General features: G+C 39.6%; 1 protein-coding gene and 1 long non-coding RNA gene across 2 annotated transcripts; both read right to left on the bottom strand.

The window, feature by feature from the left end:
* Window positions 1–336: 336 nt before the first annotated feature.
* Window positions 337–23214, bottom strand: LOC122057996 (OVARIAN TUMOR DOMAIN-containing deubiquitinating enzyme 5). The gene is made up of 3 exons (XM_042620370.1): window positions 23060–23214; window positions 22189–22330; window positions 337–1411 (listed from the first exon to the last, which is right to left on the bottom strand). Exons 2-3 carry the CDS (start codon window positions 22290–22292, stop codon window positions 526–528), a joined length of 990 nt encoding a protein of 329 aa, XP_042476304.1. The 5' UTR covers window positions 22293–22330; window positions 23060–23214; the 3' UTR covers window positions 337–525.
* Window positions 16664–19283, bottom strand: LOC122057997. The gene is made up of 2 exons (XR_006133657.1): window positions 17937–19283; window positions 16664–17887 (listed from the first exon to the last, which is right to left on the bottom strand). It is a non-coding gene; the product is annotated as an uncharacterized LOC122057997 (long non-coding RNA).
* Window positions 23215–24043: the final 829 nt, after the last annotated feature.

The following is a 24043-nucleotide window of genomic DNA, read 5'->3' on the forward strand; positions in this document are numbered from 1 at the left end:
TCAATCAATTCGTCAGCCAATACTATGAACTAAAACCTTGTGAGGAAGTTAACAGATTTGTTTTGAGAAGTTAAAATTCTATTGTCACATTTTCCTTCACTTGCCGTCTTGGACATACATATTTCCAACTGAAAGGGGTAATTACATATTCACATTGTAGTATTTTTTTCAACATAAAATGTCTTAGTTTCATCCATCATGGTCTTCAAGATAGAATCATAGTTTTAAAGATCCAGATCATCCGGATCAATCCTAGTTGATACCCACCTAGATCAAAATCGACTTGTATTGATCTGGATCCACCAGAATGCGCCTCCAATTGGCCAAGAGAATCAGTTAAAATATAAATAAATTCTTTGCATCCCTGCGTTCTGATTTCAATTTTTAAACATGGTATAAAGCCGGTAATTAAAGAAAAAACCAAAATATCTTGAGATAGCCCATTTACAACTTTTGTAGATGAGCCTATTCAATTCACAACATGGTTGGCAATCTCCTATTAGAAGATGTTAAAACTTACAAGACCTACTGCCTCGAAACATTAGGGATGACAGAGTTGTAGTGCTCACCAAGCCCAAATGCATGCTTGTGATATGATAGCATAATACTGGGATTAGACAGGCCACTGCTACCATCAGATGACTTGTACTCCTTTCCCATCTCCACATCCGGAAAGGAACCTGAAAATACCAATATATGTTTTCTTAGGCAATGTGTCAAAGCACCAAGTTCAAGTTGTCCTCCCCATGCTGCTGTTGACTCCACTTCTTGACAATACTTCTCAAATAGCTCTAAAACAGAATCATTGGAATCCACTTCTATATTATTATCTGATAGGAAAAAAGGTAGGAAATCAGATGCATGCTCCCTCATATAAGAGGCCACCATTTGTCGAAGCTCTTGATAACTACTGCAAGGAGAAGAACCTCCAGAAAAGAACGCCAGTTGATCCTCAACAGCACGATAAAGACAATGTCCATCTGGTTTTATTTCCTTAACCATCAATCCTAGGGGCTCAAGTTTTCTCTCCAACTTCTCATTTTCAATCATGCGATCACTTACAATGCTGCTCTGTTCATCCTGTATTCTTTGCTCTCTTGCTGCTTCTTGCTGTGCTCTTTTCTCTTTCTTCTTCAGACTTTTGCTTGGCTTGGAAGTGTCACCCTGTGTGGTAACAGAAACACCAGCTATGGCCTTAACTAAAGTGTCTAGATTACCCTTCTCCTTGCCGTTGCTGTTACTGTAGCCTAATGAAGCAAGTTCCTGTGACTGTTGTTCTTTGAGTTTAGTCGAAAGTTGAGAAATCTCATCCTCCACCTGCTTCTTCTTGGCTTTCTGTTCAGCCTTGCTGCCTTTCGCAGCTGCCTTTTTCAAACTAATTTCCTTGTGCTGCAGTTGGGCAATCTCATTCCTGTGAAAAACCAGGCTTGTAAGTCAATTTTAGAAACAATATGTACAAATGAAACAAAAGCTTGAAAATGGTAATAATATGACCATTGACTGCCCATAGCCAATTATGTAAGCCACTTTAGTTCAAAGAAAAACACAACCTACCAAAACCATAGTAACATGTTTTATAGGATTGGCCATCCCGAATCCAAATAAGGATCAATGAGAAAGATATGTAAATACATAATGGATTGGCTGATCTTCCTAGTTATCTTAGTATTTTGTAGGTTTGGAGGACAATCCAGTAGCAACTGAAAGGTCAAACAAATCATTCATTCTCTCCCCCAAAAACTCTTCCCTTTTTCCTTTTCCTCTCCCTCTTTATCAAAGTCACTGCTCATGGGTACTACTCGCAATCTCATAAAATCACCTAATTTCTTATTCTTCTCTAATAATTCCTATTTATATATTTTAGGAATTCTCCAAGTTCTTTACGACCTAATCAATCTACCCTTTCTCCTGCCACCTTTTATGTGAATAAAATAGAAGAGTCAAGAAAATCATGTATTCGAAACAAAAAAGAGGGAATTTTTCTTCTCATCTCTTACCAATTGAGCACATTTAAGGATCAGGATCGGAATACATATGGGCCACCATTGATCCTGATGCCTGACCGATTCCCAGAGGTATTTACTGGATTGGCAACTAACAATCCTGAACTAGATTGAGGAATCTGGCCAATCCAATCGTGATCCTTGAAATCATGAATGAACACAAACAAAATAATCGAAGTGACAAAAAATTTTCTCCTTCTTAAGTTCCCCCACCCCCACCCCCACACCAAAAAAAAAAAAAAAGAGGATACCATGAGGTTGCTGTTCATTAACCCATGCAAGTCCTATTTGTTCATCTTGTTTCTAATTTCTAAACATCAACTTTTCCTTTACCCATTGGAGGGGCTTAGGTAGGATGAACCCTAGGTCCAGGCTAAACACCTCCCTTACAAGGATCCCAAGTTACCCAAATCAGAAGAGTACACAAAAGAGAAACCTTCTGATGAAGGTAAAATTCTAACAATCACTCACAAATAAATAGAATATGTGCTCTATAGAAGATAGTAATGATCAAATGATCAGATTAAAACTAATTTGAAGCAGTATGTATTCAGCAATAATTGAAAAAAAAGAAAAGAAAAAAAAAAGAGGATAATAAACCTACCAAAACAATGATTAAATAGATAGCAGCAAGCTTGAATAGAATCTCACGTAGCAATACCTACTTAAAGGAGAGAAAATAGAGTAAGAGAGAAGAATAAGATAGCTAATGGCTTCCCACAAAGAAACTGGAGCAGAATCTCACTGTTCCCTTAAGGCTTCCCACTCTACTGAATCACACAGCACTCGAAACAAACTTTCATTCATCAAAATCATCTGTGAGCCTTGGCTTTTACAATCTATTTAAATAAAAATTGAATAGCAATCCCAATCTGAATAGGAAAGTTAAAACCTATTGCTAAGCAACATAAATAAGAAGCATAATAATAAAAATAAAACTTCTCGTGCAAGGTGAGGGAATTCAAAGCCTCTTAAACAACTTAAATAAAAACTAAAATAATGAAGCCTAATCCCGTAGCCCTACCTTCTACCCATATTTTAGGTCCATTAAAGTGGATTTGGCTCGTCTTCAATTCTTCATCTACCAAATCCTTACCTGTGCACCGACATGTGTCCCATTCTAATCCAATGGCTGTGAATTAAACAGCTTTTTCAAACCCTTTTCCCCCAAAAAACAGCATCTAGTCTATTGTAAAAAAATCCGGAACACACCTGTGAGCCTGAACAAAGAAGGGACGGAGATGGGAGGAAAAAAGCTTTGAAGAAGGAAGAAGAAAAGAACAAGATGGGATAAGAGACTTATGCAGAAGAAGGGGGTTTCGACAGCGTTTTTTGAGAAAATCTTAAAAGGTTTCAACTGAAGAAGGAAGAAGAGGAAGGGAGAAGAGGTTTTCACAGAGGCTTAAGGTTATAAGTCCTGTTTTTATGATTGTATACTCGGATAAAACTAGGTTATGCAATGTTTTTGCCGAACAAACAGATATTCCTCCCCCCCCACCCCCCCCCAAAAAAAAAAAAAAAAAGAAAAAAAACCCACACACAAGGGATCAATCATATTTCAGATAACTCAGCTGAGGATTTTCATATGAACAGCAAAACAGACTCATACCCCTATATGTTTATTCTGAATGTACAAGATACAGAAAGGATGCCAACACCACCAAAGCCTACACTTTCTTTACACGCAGAGTTGCACATCCAACCAAGAGAACTCATTGACAGAACCCAACTCATCTCCCCAAGTACAAAGGAGAGGAAAAAAGCATCCTTGCTCCTCTCAAACAAATATCCATAGCCCTTTCTCTCTATTCACTCTCATCATCCAAAATCCCAGACAAATACCTACAGCCCCTTCCTCCTAGTGTCAGAACACACATGTTCACTATGAAAACAGATCAAATTCAACGTGGATAGGGCGTGCTGTATGGCCCGTGAAGTCCTGTTCCTTAACATTTAAACAAAATTGAAGCACAACCATCAAATCTCACGATTTCTTCTCTGCCCTCCCTGGATTTAGACTTCAAAGGCCATGTCGACCCCGGAATCAGCTACTTGGATCAAAATTGGCAACACCCCACATGCATGGCTCTCTTCTTAGTGTCGGGGAACGAACAAAGGGCATAAAGAGCGGTAGCTGCTTCTTTCCTTTCTCTGCAGTTGCCATCCCAAAGGAGCGAAATCAGAGCTCTAATAGCAAAAGGGTAGATGCCAATGATGGCCTTGTTCACTTCCAACACAGCCAAACTTGTCAACATGGTAGCCGCAAGAGCCCTGCAGTTGGGAGTCCCACCTTCACACTATAAGACTGCAACCACATGCCCAATGGCACCCTCAGCAACGAACCCACCTAGATATCGTCATCTAGACTGAGATTGAGAGGAGAGAGTGCAACTTTTTGAATATTAAGGTTGTCAGAGGTTGACAAAATTGAGGACAACAGAAATAGCACCAGACTCCTGTTATCTAAGACAACATCTCCCTTAAGCCTCCGCGAAAACCTCTTCTCCATTTCTCTTCTTCCTTCTTCAGTTGAAACCTTCAAGATTTTCTCGGAAAAACGATACCGAAACCCATTTCGCTGCGTAGACAGATTTCCTCTTTCTACTGAGCAAATCTGTTCTCCCTTCCTCTTCCTCCGTCCTTTCTCCTTCGTTCAGGTTTGCGGGACTGTTCAGGATTTTTCTGCAATAGACTATTTTGGGGGAAGAGGAGTTTGGTAAAAGGTTTAATCCACATCCGTTGGATTGGGGTGGGACATGTGTCACGCACCAGTAGGGAATTGGTAGAGAATTGGTGGATAAAGAATTGGAGACCAGCCAAATCCCACTAAAGTGGCCATTAAATGAGAACATATGGGATCAAAGCCCCAACACATACATAACTCAATCCAAAGATTATTCCCAAAAATAAGACCGATGGGTGACTTATCTGCATCACCCATTCTTTTGGAAAAACATATCAACACGTCCTTATTCACACTCCTTTATAATCTACAAATGAAGACCAGTCCTCTGTATCCCAAAGTAGATGGCTTGGAACTCCAATTGTTAAACCGAATTAGATAAATAGATAAAGGGTGTGCCAGTTGTAACCAAGAATGTTACAAACAGAATTTGTAACCATACATTTTTTGCCTCTTGTAAGATGATTTGCCACTTAATTAAAGGGGCAAAGGATGTTAAAATTGCTACCTTCATCCCTATCCCTCCTCAAATCACACCTTACACATGCTCCAATTCGGCTCCGACCTCCTTGAGCATAGCAACTTCCAAAAAACAAACTCGTTGTCCTTCCAAATGATGAACAAGAACAATTAATCCCCAGACCTCTACAGTGTTGGTATCATTTTCGTTGGGCAACATCAAAGACAGTATGATGTAGATAAGTCACTTGGGTTTATTTTATTGCAAATAAGCCTTTGGTTGTGTTATGTGTTGGGTCTCTGATTCCATGGGGTTTTTTTTTTTTTAAATGAGCCACTTTAATGGGCCTAAATTATAGATAGAAGGTAGAAAAATGGGATTTAATTCATTAGTTTAATTAGTTGCTATTTAATTCAATAAAGGCCCATTAGACCATCAGTTGGTTGTAAAGTCCTATATGGACTATTAGTTAGTTAATCCTACTCCATGTTAGAGTCATAAAGTCAAGTCCTAGTCCTATTTTGAATTCCTAGTTGTAGTAGGAGTGTCTAGTCCTCTTTGGAAACTAGCTCCTAGTCTTGGTATGATTGTAAACTTCCCTCTATAAATAGAGAGGCATATGTACCATTATTTTCACAGTTGCAATCAATTGCTTCGAGCAGCCGGGATAGCTGTGGGTGAGAAGCCCGGGACAAGATAGCCACCTCCTCTCCCACTTCCTTTGTTTCTTCTTTACTTTAATCACTTTATTTCCTTTCTATTTTCTGTTTGCTATTATTAGAAATTCAGACCTATTAAAGCATCCAAAATCAGAATCGGTCAGCCAAAGAGTTCTTGTTCTTGAAGCCAATCGACCTTCAATGCTGCCCAAGTTTGAGATCTGATCTGTAGATCCTTTGGAGGACTGGTTCTATACTCTAAGAAGATCAATCGATCCTCTCTTGAAGGTCATCTGAAGAAAACAAGTTGTTCCTGCAGAATTCTTTACATTCTCTCTCCTAGGTCTGAAAATCAAGAAAACGCATAGCTCCATAACCAGCGGTCAGAATCCTCTCAACTTTAGAGGTTTTTGTACCCTCCCTAAGGACTATATACGCCCAAGAGTGCAACTCAATCGGACTACTACAGACCTGGGCGCACCTCTCTCTACCCAGCCATATTGCAGGTGTTTCTCTCTCCTATCGGGTTGGGTTTTAAGCTGGTTTTGCTCCTATATGGGTATTGTATCCTTGGGTGTTTATTTGATGATCTTTTTTCTTTGTTTCCTAGTCCTATTTGTATTGTTTGGGGTTATAAACTACTTTGATAGTTTCTTGTGATCTACTCCTCCATTACAGTATCTATGTAAGGATATCCCACCAAACAGTGCCCTCAAGAGTAGAGATTTGGTTCGAGGAAGGCATGAGATTACGATTGTGTCCAAAACCCATAAATATGAAGTGTGGCTTCTTATGCAAAACCTGTTCCAAAATCGGAATCGATTCTCTTATGGGCCATTCAATAGCGAAATAACCAAATATCAAGAATAATGGCAGTTCTGTAAATAACTTGAAGTTTCTAATAAAGGGTGGCAATCTTGTAATTTATGAGGCTACCCAGAACCCCTTTAGTATTCAATAATTGACTTGGGACACAAAAGGAATAAAATCAAAAGCAGAAAGATGATTTTGGAAAGCACAACAAAGGTGGGGTTAAACTGAAATAACAAATTCAAAATCAGGGTCTTTATTGTAATATCAGGAAATAGGGCTTAAGTGTAAAAAAATAATATTTTAGTTGCTCTTCCTCACGCGATAGGAATGAACCCAGTGGCAGAAGTAGCCAACTTCAAAGAGGAAATCTCTCATGAGATGTCAGATCGAGCTGGAACTTCAAAGTTCAAAGAGGGCTCTAAATATTGAAGACCTCTGGATTACCCAACATCAACAGCCAACAGAGATGTCAGGTGTCCAGAACAGCAGATCAGATTCTGCAAATCTCACCAAGCGATGGTTGCAAGTCCAACCCTAGTTTCAGATATAGATCTCTCCACAGGAAGGGTGTTAGAGCTAGAGCTTCAAGGGTTTGAATTGCCCCAAGGAGGAGTGCTTATGCCCCAACTTTTCAGACTGAGATCTGCAGAATTGAAGGAGATCTAAGCACCTTCACTGGCTGCAGGTGCTGCCTGGAACAGAAACAGAGAAAAAGAACAGGGAAACAAGGAAGAAAGGAAGGAGAAAAAAGAGAAGTTCATGGAAGGGAAAGGAGAGAAACATTCACTCAGCCATGTTTCACCATAGTTGTCACGGCGTCATGGCGACCCAAGGTGGAGGGGGGATGGCTAATCGATTTGGCGATGAAACGCCCGTTTTGGCATTGCCATGGTGATCAACATGTGTTATATTTTAAAGTTATTTAGTCTGTTATAATATATACCCTATGACATAAAAAATCAACATTAAGCAACATCAAGTCATGAAAAATCAACATAGTCACACTCCCATCAAGTCATCAAAAATCAATATGACTTATTGACATTAGAGAATGCTTTTGTTTTATAATAAGTTTGATTGCTAAATGATTTTATTTTTACATGAGACTTTTTGTATTAGGTATAACACAAAACTAGCTTTCCAACAAGTCTAAGATTACTTAAATGTGAATTGTTATGACAAAATTATCTTTCGGTCAAACTTATTTTAAAGTGCGTGAATGTTGTTAAATCGCCTGAATGGAAATAATTTATGGACATCAAAACAAAAGATTATTTTACTGGACTTTGATTTTTAGCAATGTTTTACCATGATAAGATTTATAAAATTTTCAGAATTGAGACAAACTCTAACATTGAAAGTTGAAAATCTCACTACAACCGAAAATCCAGTTTTTGTTCTTGGGCCGGGGGGCTAACTTTTTATCCTTTTGGAATTTGATTTTTAAAATATTTTTATTGGATTCAAATAGGGGGTATTTGCTTATTTATGAATAATATCTTAAGTAAATAACCATTTACTTAAATCATATTTGGCATAAATAAATGCCAAAATATAAGGCGGCGTATAATGCAATAAGGCAACAATCACCTTGACAACTATGGTTTCACCCAAAATACTCTTTCAATTTTAATCAATTTTCAAATCTACCCAATATTGTCCAGCGATTACATATAAATAAGATAAATACATCCAATGGAAATTTGTCTAATGGAAATAAACTAAAACTGGAAATCAAAATACTACTACTACATATCTACTTCTAAAACAAAGAGAATCAAATATACCAAGATTGCTTCCCTAATTATCAACTACCAACCCTTGCCAATCCAAAAACCCAGTTTGGGTTGGTTGCGTCTTAGCTCAGGCCTCCATGGTGGGTCAGTTCGGTCCAGCCAAGCCAAGGCTTCTACATCAGGTTCTGCTTGTTTGAAACCTGATGCGGATCCAGGTTCCAAAAGTCGGAATCGGATCGCTTATGGGCCCACAATTAACAACTAAAACAATTTGCAAAGAAGTAGGGGCATTATTGTAACTTCAGGCACAACTCTAGCACTTAGAAGAGATGGAAATAAATCCTAGGGTCAAACTAGCATAGAAAATTAGAAAAAAGGGGTTTTTTGGAATTATAAGGAGTAGGGGAAATAATGTCACAACTAAAGAGAATAGGGGCTTAGTTGTAATAAGAGGAATAACTTTTTTAAAACAAAAGAAGAACCTGCTTCTTCTTCCCGATAGAAACCATAGCAAGCGGTAGACCAGAAAGCTTCGGCAGGGGAAGATCCAGCAATTCTTGTCGGCTAGACTTGAAATTCTGGATGAAGGGTCGCCTCAGCAATCTCTACCTAACCCAGTTGAGCTCGGCTTCAAATAGTGCAGGAGAGGACAGATCTAAAGGCCTACAACAGCTTCTAGCACAACAGTATGGAACCAAGTCTGAAACTGGGTTTGATTCTCTTAGTGGAAGGACCCTTTTAAGGTTAAAACTCTAGGGTTGATGTCGCCCAAGGGAAGACATCCTTCGCTCCATATCTCAGTTTCTTCTTACAGGTACCAATGGAGATCAACCTCCAAATCTAGGGCTGGAAGTATCGCCCAGAACAGAGTAATTTTCAGGTACAAGAATTACACAGCAAGAAATAGGAAAAAAAATAGAGAACAGAACGAAGATCAGAAGGGAAAAGAAGAGAAGGAAATTCAGAAAGGGAAGAATGGGATCACCCACAAGTAGCCATGGTTCACAACCAAAAAACTTAAATCAATTTCATTCAATCTAAAAAATGAACTTCTTCATCGTTTAAATGTCCAATATAAAGAAAAAAATCAAAAATTAATGGCAACTAACTTAAAATGGAAACTAATCTAAAATTAAAAACTAACTAATTTCAAAGAAATTGTTTCTAAAACAAAAGAAAATCAAATCAAAAAGATTTTTTTTTCCTAAATCCATCGTGCATCTACATCAACTCTCTCGGTCTTAAAAGAACTCAACTCCGTCGAGTTAGGTCGTGCTCCCAAACCTCCCTTGTAAATCGTTCGCCGATGAGGTGGCACATATTTCAAAACAGAAGATGGGAACATAACTCCAAGAGGAGGGAGAGTAGGCTAACATGTCACTGGAGCAGGAGTCAGTCGACGACGTGGCATGTCGAATAATACATGTGGCCTCATTAAGTACATACGACCTCCTTGCTTCACCTTGATGGTGTTCCATGCGCCATCGTAGAGAATGCATGCATGTCTCTGCCAAGGTCGCCCTAGAAGAATGTCGCAGTGTGCCAATGGGGTGACCAAGCAAGTCACATGGTACTGTAGTGGCCCAAACTGTAAGTGTACTCGAACAACTGCAGTGGCCTCTTCTCGAGCTGTGGGTCCAAAACCTCGTACGTGAATCTTCTTGAAAAGCTGCTTCTATAGAAGGTTGTGTGCTCGAACAAATTCAGCAGATATAAAATTTGCTTCTGCCCCAGTATCAACTGCATGAACATCAGTATGGTCGGAGCCGTGCAGGAAAGTACCCTTCTGTCTGAAGAGAGGAGCCTTATCAACTAGTCTATTCGAAAAAGATGAAAGGCTAGCTGAATGAGCTTCTACATCCTCATCTTCATCATCGACAATGTCATTGTCCTTGAGGGGATAAGGATATAAATGAGATTCATCTTCATTCTTCTCTGTCGGCTGCTTCTCTGCTACGTTCAAAGAATGAATCCTGTTGAGATACTTGTTGGAATAGTGACCCTTCTCGCCACAACTATGGCATATGATATTCTTCACCCCAACACTATCCTTGTTGAACTCTGACCTTTTCTCTTCTACCTAACCCAGTTGAGCTCGGCTTCAAATAGTGCAGGAGAGGACAAATCTAAAGGCCTACAACAGCTTCTGGCACAACAGTATGGAACCAAGTCTGAAACTGGGTTTGATTCTCTTAGTGGAAGGACCCTTTTAAGGTTAAAACTCTAGGGTTGATGTCGCCCAAGGGAAGACATTCTTCGCTCCATATCTCAGTTTCTTCTTACAGGTACCAATGGAGATCAACCTCCAAATCTAGGGCTGGAAGTATCGCCCAGAACAGAGTAATTTTCAGGTACAAGAATTACACAGCAAGAAATAGGAAAAAAAATAGAGAACAGAACGAAGATCAGAAGGGAAAAGAAGAGAAGGAAATTCAGATAGGGAAGAATGGGATCACCCACGGGTAGCCATGGTTCACAACCAAAAAACTTAAATCAATTTCATTCAATCTAAAAACTGTTCATCGTTTACATGTCCAATATAAAGAAAAAAATCAAAAATTAATGGCAACTAACTTAAAATGGAAACTAATATAAAATTAGAAGCTAACTAATTTCAAAAAAATTGTTTCTAAAACAAAAGAAAATCAAATCAAAATGATTTTTTTTTTTTCTAAATCCATCGTGCATCTGCATCAAAAGCATAATGAGGGTAGAGATTGGTTTCAGGGAAAACCAAAGCTTCACAATGAAGCAAAGTTACTCAAGGGTGTCTCAGAATCCAACAATGGTTGCTCCAACAACTCAACCTCTAAACTAAAGGTTTTCTTACAAAATTACTAGGGACAATACTATTAGTACTCATCTCCACAGGAGTCACTAGTGCGAAGATGGAAGTCGACCCCACAATCCCTCCTAAATCCTGAGCCACCTATAGCTGATGCTCTCCTGTAGACATAGTCTCCAAGTTCATCCTCGATGCCGGCAGATTCTGATCCACGCAAGCCAGATATGGAATCCCATCCACCCCTATATTTTCTGCCTCCCTCGTCCATTCCCATCTCCTGCACTTATTCTCATTCTCCTCTTCATCGCCGCTCTCTCTCATTGCCATATCCGACGCCTTGAAGCTCCATGAGGCCCATATAATCCAATCCCCTTAAAATCCAAAGCGTTTTAGAAACAAAGGGCCCAATACAATTAACGTTTCAGTTTTTCCCTATTTAATTCTATTACTGCCTTTGCTATCTGCATAGTGTATTGCATAGTTGTCAAAGCGTCGCCTTGGCGTCCCGACGGTAAGATTTAGGCATGGCAGTCCAACGATTTATGTTTTCACACTTGGCAGTCGCCATGGACTGCTAGGCGTCGCCTTGTCGACGCCATGGACGCCATACCATGCTTTAGTACCTAAGCAGTCGATTTTTTTTTTTTAACTAACAATATTTTGTTTATTATATTTTAATTGGGTTTTTTTTTTTTTACTAACATTTGTTTATTATAATATGGCCATACGCTGCCACCATTGAGACCAAACCCTCGGTCGACTTTCAAATTTTCAATTAACGCCGACGAGACCAAAGTCACCAAACCCTCGATCGAAGCTCAAGAGTTCGAAGAGACGAAAACCCTCGACTGCTGCAAGATTCTTCTCTTCTCCTTCTCCGGTAACCACCGTTGCGACTTATGCTCCTCTCCTTCTTCTTCTCCTTCTCCTTCTCCGGCAGCCACTGCTGGCTCTTCTCTTCTCCTTCTCCTTCTCCGGCAGCCACCGCTACAACTCTCCTTCTCCTTCTCCTTCTCCGGCAGCCACCGCTGCTCTTCTCCTCCTCCTTCTCGGACGGCCACCGCTGCAACTCTTCTCCTCCTCCTTCTCCGGCAGCCACCGCTGCAACTCTTCTCCTCCTTCTCCTTCTCCGGCAGCCACCGTGCAACTCTCCTCCTCCTCCTTCTCCGGCAGCCACCGCTGCAAGTCTTCTCCTCCTCCTTCTCCTTCTCCGGCAGCCACCGCTGCAACTCTTCTCCTCCTCCTTCTCTGGCAGCCACCGCTGCAACTCTTCTTCTTCTCCTTCTCCAGCAGCAACCAACAGCCGGACTAGTTCTCCGGCAACAACCAACAGCGACGTCTTCTCTGCTCCTTCTCCGGCAGCAAGAACGACAACAACCACAATACGATATCTCCTGCGACATCTTCTCCTCCGGCAGCAAGAGCGACAACCAGGTAAGGGCCCCACCTGCGAGTAACTTCAATGTTTATAATATGTTTTCCTCTTTATCTGTATATCTAGTTATCTACTATCTAGAGCTTGATCTTGATCTGAAGATGGGAAATCATATATTTTAGATTGCTGGAAAAAAAATATATATATAAGAACTTGACAATGGTCTTGGTTGTGTATTTGTGTTAAGTGAAATGATTAAGTTGGATTTGTGAGTGTTTGATTGTTTTTTTTTATGTTATCATGTTAATGTTATTGGTTAACACTTAACATACTTTGTTACTCTATTTTGTAACTTGTAGGATAATAGGACTATAGGAGTTCATAATGGATGGTACTGTTGGTGGACCTGGTAGTAGTGGGGCTGATAATATAAGCACGGCTGCATATGATCCATCCAAAGACCCAACCAGGAAGGCCAAATCAAATGACCCTGGGTGGAAGTATGGGTATTGGCCTGACCTGTCAGACAAGAACCTTGTTAAATGCACTCTTTGTGGAAAAAACCCCAAGTGTGGAATTAAAAGGTTAAAGCAACATTTGATGGGTGGATATGGAGATGTTGCTAAGTGTACCAAGACAATTGTAGCGATTGCTACAGAGATGAATGCAGCTCTTATGCACAATAAGAAGAAAAGGATGCAAGACATTTTGGATGATGATGATGTTGATGTTGATGTTGATGTTGATGTTGAAGCTGGTGCTGGTGCTGGTGCTGGTGCTGATGTTGATATAGAAGTTGAAGGTCAAAGATAGTCTAGTAGGACTCCTTCTTCTACAACCTCTAGACTTATTCCTAGCTCTGGGACATCTGCTAAGAAAAAGAAAGTAGTCATTCAGCCACAAGTAAAGGGCCCCATGGATGCTCATGTTAGACGACTCCTGAGCAAGTGGTTGCTGAGAGGCATCTTAAAGGTAGTACTCAAACTACTATAGAGAACCGGTTTAGATCAGCGGAAGAAAAAAAGAGAGTTGATAATCACATTGTTGACTGGGTTTATCAGTGTGGTATTCCATTCAATGCTCTTAAGTCAAGGAGGTTTGAGGTGATAGTAGAATCTATTGCACAGTGTACGGGTCAGGATATAAGCCCCCAAGTTATCATGAAGTGAGAGTGCCATTGTTGAAGGCAGCAAAGGATAGAACTGCAGAGATGAAGAATAAATATGAAGAGTATTGGAAGCAGTATGGGTGCACTCTAATGACTGATGGGTGGACGGATAAAGGAGGAAGGCATTTAATTAATTTCCTCGTTAACTGTCCAGAGGGGACTTATTTCATGGAATCTGTTGATGCATCTAGTATATCTCAAACTGCAGAGAAGTTGTTTGAATTGATTGACAACAAAGTTCAAGAAATTGGTGAGGACTATGTTGTGCAAGTTGTGTCAGATAATGCATCGGCTTATAAATTAGCCGGTACAATGCTGATGCAGAAGAGGACAAAGTTGTATTGGACTCCTTGTGCAGCGCATTGCATTGACCTGATGTTGGAGGAAATAGGATTCTTGAATTCTAATATGACTGTGATAAGTAAGGCAAAAAAACTAACCAACTTCATCTACAGGCACACACGCATTCTTGATGCAATGAGGGCTAGAACAAATGGGAGGGATCTTGTGAGGACAGCAGCTACTAGATTTGCAACTGTATTTCTGACACTTCAAAGCTTGTTAAAACATAGAGATGACTTGAGACATTTGTTTATTTCAGAATAATGGACTAGTTCTAATTTGGCAAAGACCGAAGCTGGGAAGAAAGTGGTTGAGACGGTGTTTGCGGTAGCATTTTGGAATGGTGTGGAAAATTGTCTTAGAGCTTCAAAGCCACTTCTTACTGTCTTGAGGATTGTGGATGGTGATGAGAGGCCTTCTATGCCTGAGGTTCAATTTGCCATGGATGAGGCAAAAAAGAAAATAAAAGAAAATTTTGGAGATAAAGAAAGGCAATACAAGAAAGTGTTAGATATTGTTAATAGGCGTTGGGAGATTCAGATGGGGCGTTCTTAATCCTGGCAAATTTTTTTCTTATAAGGAAGGTGATGATGGTGGCTACCAAATTATATCTTCTCTACAGCTTGCATTTAATGAAGTCATTGAAAGAATGATACATGAACCAGCTTTACAAGACAAGATAAATACTCAAGCCACTTTGTATAGATATTCTCGAGGTGGTTTTGCCTCGGATATGGCAATTAGATCACGGGCAACCATGAGTCCTAGTAAGTAGAGTTCATTGTTTAATATTTAGTTGTTTTGCTTGTGTGATATATTAAATATCAATCTAATTATTTTTATATATATTTATTTTTTATTGTTACTTGGTGGGGTTCATTTGGAGGCCATGCTTTTGAGCTTTCAAAGATTGCAAGACATATTCTAGGGCTTTGTTGCTCCTCTTCTGGTTGCGAGCGCAACTGGAGCATATTTGAGTTTGTAAATAGCTGGGTATTACATCTATTTCATATTTTAGACTTTTTATTTTTGGAACAATAATTTTGTTTGTTGTTCTCTATTGTTTATGAATTCAGATTCATACCAAGAAGAGGAATAGGCTGGAACATCAACGTTTGAATGATCTAGTCTATGTTCAATACAATCGCCGCCTAGAAGAAAGGTTTCAAGAAAGACGTCTCCTCAATAGAAATTATGATCCACTTGTGCTTGATGAACTGGATTGGAGTAGTGAGTGGATGATTGACGAGCAAGTGGATGATGTAGTCCATCCCGATGCTGATCTCACATGGGACGTTGCTGGTAGAGCAATGGGGGCAACAATGGAGGGGCCCAATCGACCCAGGAGAGCTCAATCATCAACCTCTAGAGGAAATTTGTGCTACACACGCCGTGGTAGAGGGAGGGCTGTTGGGGAGTCATCAGAATCAGATGGGGAAGAAGATTTGGAAGAAGAGGATGATGTGAATGATGACTTGGATGTCATAGATAACTTTGGTGAAAATGCAAATGCTTCTAGTGGACAAGGACAACAAAGGAATCTGCCATCTGTTGATTTGTTGGATGATTATGATGATTAAGTTATTTGTGTTTGACTGTTTGAGTGTTTGGATTTTATATATTGTTTAAACTTTAAACTTTGAACTTGGATGATTAGTTAAGTTTTTTTTTTATGTTGAGTTCATTTGCTATCAAGCTTTATTGCTTCAGTAAGTCACTAATAGCTTAACAGGTTAGCCACTTATCTCATCATTTGATCTAATGATTCTATTTTTTGGTTTCCAAATATATATTTCTCATTCTGTCATTCATATATGATATATTGACATATATACCTTTTACTTTGTTCAGGTTGCTCACTCACTTCCAATCATTGCTTTCAAGCTTCAATCACAGGTTAGCCTTTTACTTTTTACTTTTGTGTGATGTACATGTTGATTTTTTATGACTTGATGAGTGATGAATTGATGTATAACTGTATAAGTCAATAATTTATGTTGATTTTTGATGACATGATATGGCTATGTTATTTTTTTGATGATTTGATGTTACTTAATGTTTGTTTTATATGTTATAGGGTATATATTCTACTTGTAGCATGCTAAATAACTTTAAAAAATAGGAAAAATAAAAAAGTAGCATATTAAATAATTTTAGAAAATAGAAAAAATAAAAAATGACACACGGGCTATTTGACAGTCATGGCAACGCCAAAATGGGCGATTCATCACCAAATCGATTAGCCACCCCTCCACCGCCTTGGATCGATTTGACGCCGTGACAACTATGGTGTATTGAAAGCTAAATGATTTTCAAAGAAGGAAATACAAAAGTTTTGAGAGAGAGAGAGAAGAGATGAACGGTTGACATGAAGGGTGAGGAAGAAGAAGACACTTACTTGAGAGCTCAAGCGGATTATATCAACCAACCTTCATGGCCCTGGTTGTCTTGTACAACTTGGGTACCAAGACTCCCGACTAAGGATCTCAAATTGATTTTTCTGCAACTACCACAAGAGACTATTATTAGTCCGGGAGTTAGGCAGAGGTTCATGACTCATGAAGTTTGAAGAGGTGATGCAGTTGTGCGAAGGAATTTTTAGTTTCCTTTTTATGTTTGATTTACTTCTTTTTTTTTAAATAGCATGAGAGTCAAGTTATATGTGATTTGGATTCCATATTTGTTTCAGTTTTAGAAATAGGAAAGTAGGTTATTTCCAAGTCTGAAAAGAGTCTTGTTCCCAATGATGGGACTAGAATTGGAAGAAGTGATATTGATTGAAGTTTGGCTTGAACCATGAGTGCCTTGCGTGCCTTTCTCCCTCTCCATCTCTGATTTATTTTTTCTTTCTCTGTTCTTTCATCTTCTTTCTTCTTGTTTGTGATTTTAAAATCCAGTTTTGCACGGTTCTAATATCTCTAAACCCTGAAGTCAATCTCCCTCAACAGTACCCCTTTCTCCTTGAAATTTGTGTCGAAGGTAGCCCTTCCTTGGATGACCAAACCCTTAGAGCTTCTTGCCATAAGACCATCCCTGTTGTGAGAAATGAGACTTACAACTCAGGTTATCTAAAGCTACCACCCAGGTCTGATTGCACAAAGGGTTATATCTCCCATGGTTGCTGATTATCCGAACCATTAGAGCATGCATACAGGACTTTGGACCTTCGCTTAAAACCTCAAACCCAGCCATCAGAAATCGAAAGTGTTCTTCCTCTAGATTCCGCTGGTTCCAATGCCTGCAAACAACTTCAAAGGTTGAAGAAGACTAACCCCTTCCCACAATTCTTTAGTCTTTTAGCTTTGTCCCTTTTGTTTCTAAAATACCCTTCCTTTACCCTATTATTAACCTATAGCCTAAACTTTAACTTTGCTTCCTAGTTTACCCCTACAAAATAAATACTGATCACCTTCGTGTCCTCCCATATTAAGATATTAGACCCTTACATATTCTGTTTATTTGCAAACCTGCAACTCCTTATTAGAAACTTCCAATTATTTGCAAGTTTGCCATTCCCTTCTAGACTTTCACATATTTACAGATTTGCATTTAAATCTCAACTTGAATTATCTATTATTTTGTGGGCCCATAAGCGATCCGATTCTAGTTTTGAAACCCAAATCTACAACAAGTGATGCAGATTAATAACCAAACTAGGCTTATTTTATTACGAATAAACCTAGGGTTAGGTTCCATAAATGTTAGGCATTTGATCCCATGTGTTTTGAGTGTAATAGACCACTTTTATGAGTCTAAACGAGGGCTCTAAGATTGAGTGCGGGATTACTAGTTAGTTCCCTTTTTTCATTGGTTTCCTTTTTAGTTGGATTTTGATGGGATTAATTAGTTTCTAATTTCAATACCTAGTTAGTTTCTAATTTTCAGTCATAAGTTAGTTTCTAATTTCAATACCTAGTTAGTTTCTAATTTTCAGTCATAAGTTAGTTTCTAATTCCAGTTGTTTTATTTCCTAGTTTACTTTTCCCGATTTAGTAACTAGATTTTAGTAATCTTTATTTCAGTTTTTCAGTAACTTTGAAGTTACTAAATTGTAAGCACCCCCCATCATTATTATAAATAAAGGAGTAGGCTCATTAGTAGCCCACGATTTATACAAACAAAAGAACAGTTGTTGCTGCAATGTCTCTGCTAAGATTACTTTGTGTTTGATCAAAGTGGTGGTCTTGTGTTTGATCAAGGCTAAAGGAATTGGTGTTTGATCCAATTGACTCTTTACGGCATGAAGTCCAAGAGGTCTCTTCAACTATTCTTTCTTTCTTTTCAAAGTTAATTGCAAGGTTCTTCAAACCAAGTAAGGGATCTGAACTGCTTTTGATTTCTGGCTCTGGAAATTTCAAGTTTCTCTCTTACTGCCCCCATACTGTTCTGATGATCCAGCCATCCGATGGCTCTCTTTTTTTGATCAAGTGTTAAGATTATATAGAGAGGAACTTGATCTTAATTTGAGGTTCATCAGACCAGGGAATCAGCAGTTATGGGATTTCTCCCTACTCTGGCCAACCCTAATTTCTGCCCAGATTTGTGAATCGATCTGTTCTGGATATAGCTGATTGGTTGCTGGTTTTATGCTTCATGGCTTAGTCTCAAATATTGGTGCTTTAAAGTCCCTGTTTTCTGGTTACCATTCAATTACAAAACTTCTGAAACTGACATCGATTGGACTGGTTTGAATCTTGTTGTGTTAGACTTTGGTTCATGGATTACAGTTTTTTTTTTAATCCAATTGAACTACTTTCAGTCCCTGGTTTAGTTCTAAAGGTTGTTGTTGATTTGGCCTGATTAGTACTGCCATATTGAAGTCGATAGCTTGCTGGACTATCTTATATTATTCTGATTTTCTATTATGTTGTTGGGGTGGTTATGGTTGTTCTTAGATTAAAAGATCCTAAAGCTGAGACTTGGTTAAACCCATATCCTAGTCTACATTAACAAGAGGTCAAACTTTAGGATGAGGATCATGAGAGGGAAAAAATCAACGGATCTTTGTAAGACAGGAGGCAAACTTGTAATAGAGGATGGCAGTGGTAGTAGTGTTGTCAATTGGTGCACCTTAAGCACTATTGTAGTACCGAACTGCCATGTAGTAGTCGGCTGAGGCTAATCTTCAATGATGAGGACGTCCACAGTGCTGCTCACAGTAGGGGCGAAGGGTTGTGAAAGGTCAAAATTTAAAACAAATAGAAGCATAGTTGTCACAGCGTCAAATCGATCCAAGGCGGTGGAGGGGTGGCTAATCGATTTGGCGATGAATCGCCCGTTATGGCGTTGCCATGGCGGTTAAATCGCTCGTGTTAATTTTTATTTTTCCTATTCTTTAAAGTTATTTAGTATGCTACTTTTTTATTTCGCCTATTTTCTAAAGTTATTTAGCATGCTACAAGCTTACAATATATACCCTATCAGGAGTGTCAATCAGTCGGGCCGGTCCGGTTTCGATCGAGCTTAATCGGGCTTGAAGACTTTTAAAGGTTGCACCGTGTCCGCCCATTTAACTAATCGGGCTTAGTTAATGAGGGCATGGTACACTTTATATTCGGTCGGTCGGTCGGTCTCGGGCTATAATCGGGCTATTAAAATCGAGCCTTAATCGGGTTTTAGTCGGGCCTTAACCGGGCCACGGACATGTTTAATGTTAAACGGGCGTAACCGGTTTTTAAACGGGCCTTCTTTAATATTATTGAGCAACGACGCCGTGACGGACGATGGGATTTAGTCCACTGTTGTTGAGTTTAATTGTATTATCACCATGAAATCAAAGCCACCCCACCCCCACGGCCCCCCCCTCCCCCCCCCCAAAAAAAATCATGAAAATAGGTACAACAATCATATTTACTAGCATACAAATCCTTGTCTAAGTTGGATACATAACCAGTACCTTGGTTTTAAAAATGAATGACCCAACATGCAATAAAATGTTATCTGCCACACAAGTCCTCCACCAGATAGTAATAAAATGTTCAATAATCCATATCAGGCTTCACTGGAGTATAGCAATGAGCATTGCAAGAAATCATCTCCAAGATCAAAAGCATCTGTAGATTCCAATACACATGCAACCATGCGACACAGTTGTGAACTCCTAACTGTTTAAAATGTGCAGAACTGCTGCAAGACTAATAGATGTGAACTTACACAAAACATCCTTCTAATATTACAGGATCGGACACACCAGCAACTTGGTTCTTTTAACCAAAGGAGGCACATGCAACACGAGAGAAAAAATAAATTCTCTGAACCTTGTAAGAGAAGCAGAAACTCACCGAAATTAATCTAGCTCCAATCCAGATGCGTTTGAATGAAGGAAATGGAAGTAATAGACAGCCAACACCATATATTGCGACAGCAAAGAAATAAAGAACTAAGCTCAATGGGCTTGGCGACTGGCGAATCGGCGACAACGGAGAATGGAAAACCACAGCGGCAGTCGCAACGCAGTCGCCGTAGTGTCAAACGAAGACTCAAAGAGGAAGGTTGAAGACCGACTTGGGCTCGGCGACTGGCGAATCAACGACACCAGAGAATGAAGAACCACGACGGTGGTCGCAGTGCAGTCGCCACAGTGTCAAACGAAGACTCGAAGAGGAAGGTTGAAGACCGACTTGGGCTCGGCAACTGGAGAATCAACGACACCGGAGAATGAAGAACCACAGCGATGGTCGCGACTCGCGACGCAGTCGCCGCAGTGTCAAACGAAGACTCGAAGAGGAAGGTTGAAGACCAACTTGGGCTTGGCGAGTGGCGAATCGACAACAACGAAGACCACAGCGGCGGTCGCAGCAGTGTTAAACGAAGAGAAAGGTTGAAGACCGAGGGACTAGGGTTTTTGGTTTCTTTGTTTATTTTTTATTTTTAACTCTTTCATATGGGGGTAAAATAGGTATCTTACAACCGAGCCGAGCCGGGCCAGGCCGGTGCAAAATAGACTGGTCTCGGTCGGGTATTAATTGGTTGGTCTCGGTCGGGTGCCCGACGGTCCAAGTATCAAGACTGAGACCGACCGTTTATAAACGGGCCGGGCTATAAACGGTCGGTTCCGGTCGGTTCCATCGGGTAGGGCCACGAATTGACACCCCTATACCCTATAACATATAAAACCAACATTAAGCAATATCAAATCATCAAAAAGCAACATAGCCCTATCAAAATCACCCTACATTTTACAAAAAATCGACCGTCTAGTGAATCAGGCTTGACTTGGCATCCATGGCGGTGCCATGACGACGCCTATCAGCCAATGGCAACCGTCATTTGTGAGTCAAGTAAATTATAGCACTACCATGAACTTCTTTTTCCGCCAAGACGCCAAATCGCCGCCTCGGCGACGCCATGACAACTATGAATAGAAGAGAAAGGAGAAAAGGAGAGAAGGAGAGGGGAGTAGGAGAGCAATCAAAATGACAAAAATTAGCCTCATTAAAAGAGGTATAAATGATGTGGCCAAGGGTAAAGAAAAAAGGTTACAAGAGTGCGCTGTAACCAGTTTGGTTACAAACAGATTTTTCCATAGATAAATTGAATTTAAATATAAATACTTCAACTATCGAAATTATGCTGATTACTGCAAAATCTCTTATTAAAACTCTAGTTATCTAGAAGGTAATTGGTACCGGATATCTGACCAGTTAAACACAAAAAAACAAACATTGAAGTGGGTCTCAAAACATGATGCTGGACTAAACCTGATAATTTTGATCACAAAAATTGAAATGGGACCCGGCCATACTAATCAAGGCCACTACAGAAAATTTAGTGTATTGCGTTTTTTTTTTTTTTCCAACAAAATTAACCATGCATCTATGCTCTGAAGGAATGATTCTGATCTTCAGAAAACTAAAGAAAATACCATCAATAAATCCGAAATTTCTTGACATTAAACCTCACTTTACCCGGAAAAACATTATAGCATTAAGTACCAACCTTAGATTCGCTCTCAAATAAAGGTCCCACAATCGACCTGATTATACACTACAGTATTTCTAGTGTTTCCTGCTCATGTTTTTGTGAATAAGTTTATCATGTGTGTGTATATATATATATATATATATATTCTGAACAAATGTTTATCTCCAGAAGTCCAAACAAAAACATCTCAAGTAAATAAAAATAATGTCAACAAAATTATGTGGTGTAGGGAATTAATTACCTGTGCCTTGAAAGCATTTCCTCACGAGTTTCCTGTTCCTTTTGAGGTGCACTTTCTGGAATTTCTTTAGGTGGCCCATCCTCTACTCCTTGGCCAAACTCCATTTTTCGGTGGAATCAACAAGAATAAAAAGATTGGTAGCCTTCCAACACAAATTATCCCAAATTAGTGAAACAAAGGATGCAAATCATGCAATAAAACATTGGTTTGACAAAACTGAAAGACTGCAGATAATGGGCCAAGGAAAGTTAACCCCAGATAAAATAGATTGCTAATAATCAATAACTAAGCAAAACGTCAAAAGAAAAGGGTTAGGCGTGAGGAGAAAATGAAGAATCTCAATTATAAGTCAAGAAAAAGGTGTAGTAACGAGAAAAGAAAAATGAAACAAGTAAACTTAAAGGAGACCCAATTCAAAAAGAGATTCATAACATAAGAGATACGGAGGAATCTAAAACCATGAACAGGGAGGAGGTAACCGGATAGTGACTCGAGAACAATCGAGCAGCAAAAAAATGGAACAAAATTCAAATGAACTAATAACAAAAAATAATACCAAACTTTAAGAATTGAAGATGGATGCTCAAGCATCCCATGAACTAATTAAGAGCTCGATGAAGATGGATTATAACTTGTAAGGCAGGATACTGAACGATCACTAAAACACATAGCAGATAGGTAGGCCGGAGAAGATTGAACCGGTAGCACGCCCGTCGTAGAGGCTGAAAAAGAAGAAGTAACAGAAACCACAGGAGAAAAAGAAAATCAAGGCAGCAGTCACCGGGGAAGAAGAAAATTGCAGCGGCACTAGCAGTCGCCGCTGTCATAGAAGAAGAAGAAGAAGAAAGAGGGGAAGAGGAAGGACGTATACCTTTAATGGTGTGGACCGATTACAGTCGAAATCGTGGCCCCGTCGTCCACCAACAAGGGGAGGAAGAACAAGGAGCCAGTCACTGCAACACCACCCCTTTCTCCGAACAAGCCCTAAAAGGCCCAAACCGATCGGGGATTACATATTTTGCTCCTTTTAGGTATTTTATTTTTTCGGAGAAGGGCCGTACCTGGTCGCTTGGTTTCTGTACCAGCGCGTGGGTGATTACAGCATGCACTGGAGGAATACAAGACCCAAACTGCCACATAAAAGACACAAGGGGGCAGCACCAGCAAGGCTCCTAAGGTCTTTACATTGACCTCCCTTCAAGAATACTTCAATATTAAGATCATCCCTCTTTGTTTCGCCAATTACGCTTGCTTTCACAACTTACAAAATTTAATTACATTGGTACCCACTTTGTTAGGGATATGGCTCCTCTCCATAAAGCTCAGGAATTAGAGAGTGATACCATGGTTGGGAGTAGGGGTATCAATTCCAAACCCATATTGGTAGGCCCGATCGAGCTCGACACATTTATGACCCGACATAGATCGGACTGATTAATAAACATGTCGTGCTTGCCCCGACACGTTCATAAAAAATTAGTGCACGGTGCAACCACCTAGCCCGAAGGGCGCCCGCCCAACACATTTTAATCAGACCGACTTGAATCGACTCCTTTAAGCCCAACCTAGCTCGACCTCTTTAATACTACTTGCATTTTTTTTTTTTTAATACTACTAATATTTAGTGCTAAGGCTATTGTAATAATTGAGATGGTGGTGGTTGTTGTTTGAACATCCCTTTTTCACGCATAGTTTAATTGATTTGAACTTGTTGAACATAGGTTGTGCAGTCATAGTTTTAACTGATTTGAGTTTCATGGGTTAAATACCGAGTATCTTAGTAACTTAGTTACTATGTCCATCTTTGGCTTAATCCATTTAAACCATGGGATCTTTCTTTTCTATGCTCATCTCT

This window comes from Macadamia integrifolia, chromosome 12, assembly GCF_013358625.1.
Source record: "Macadamia integrifolia cultivar HAES 741 chromosome 12, SCU_Mint_v3, whole genome shotgun sequence".
NCBI classification, from domain to species: domain Eukaryota; kingdom Viridiplantae; phylum Streptophyta; class Magnoliopsida; order Proteales; family Proteaceae; genus Macadamia; species Macadamia integrifolia.

Bases quoted from the DNA above. Each gene is read 5' to 3' on its own strand.
- LOC122057996 (XM_042620370.1), bottom strand. From the start codon at position 22,292: ATGGAGTTTGGCCAAGGAGTAGAGGATGGGCCACCTAAAGAAATTCCA. The intron at 1,412-22,188 runs GTAATTAATTCC...GGTTTTTCACAG, and splicing joins GAAATGCTTTCAAGGCACAG to GAATGAGATTGCCCAACTGC.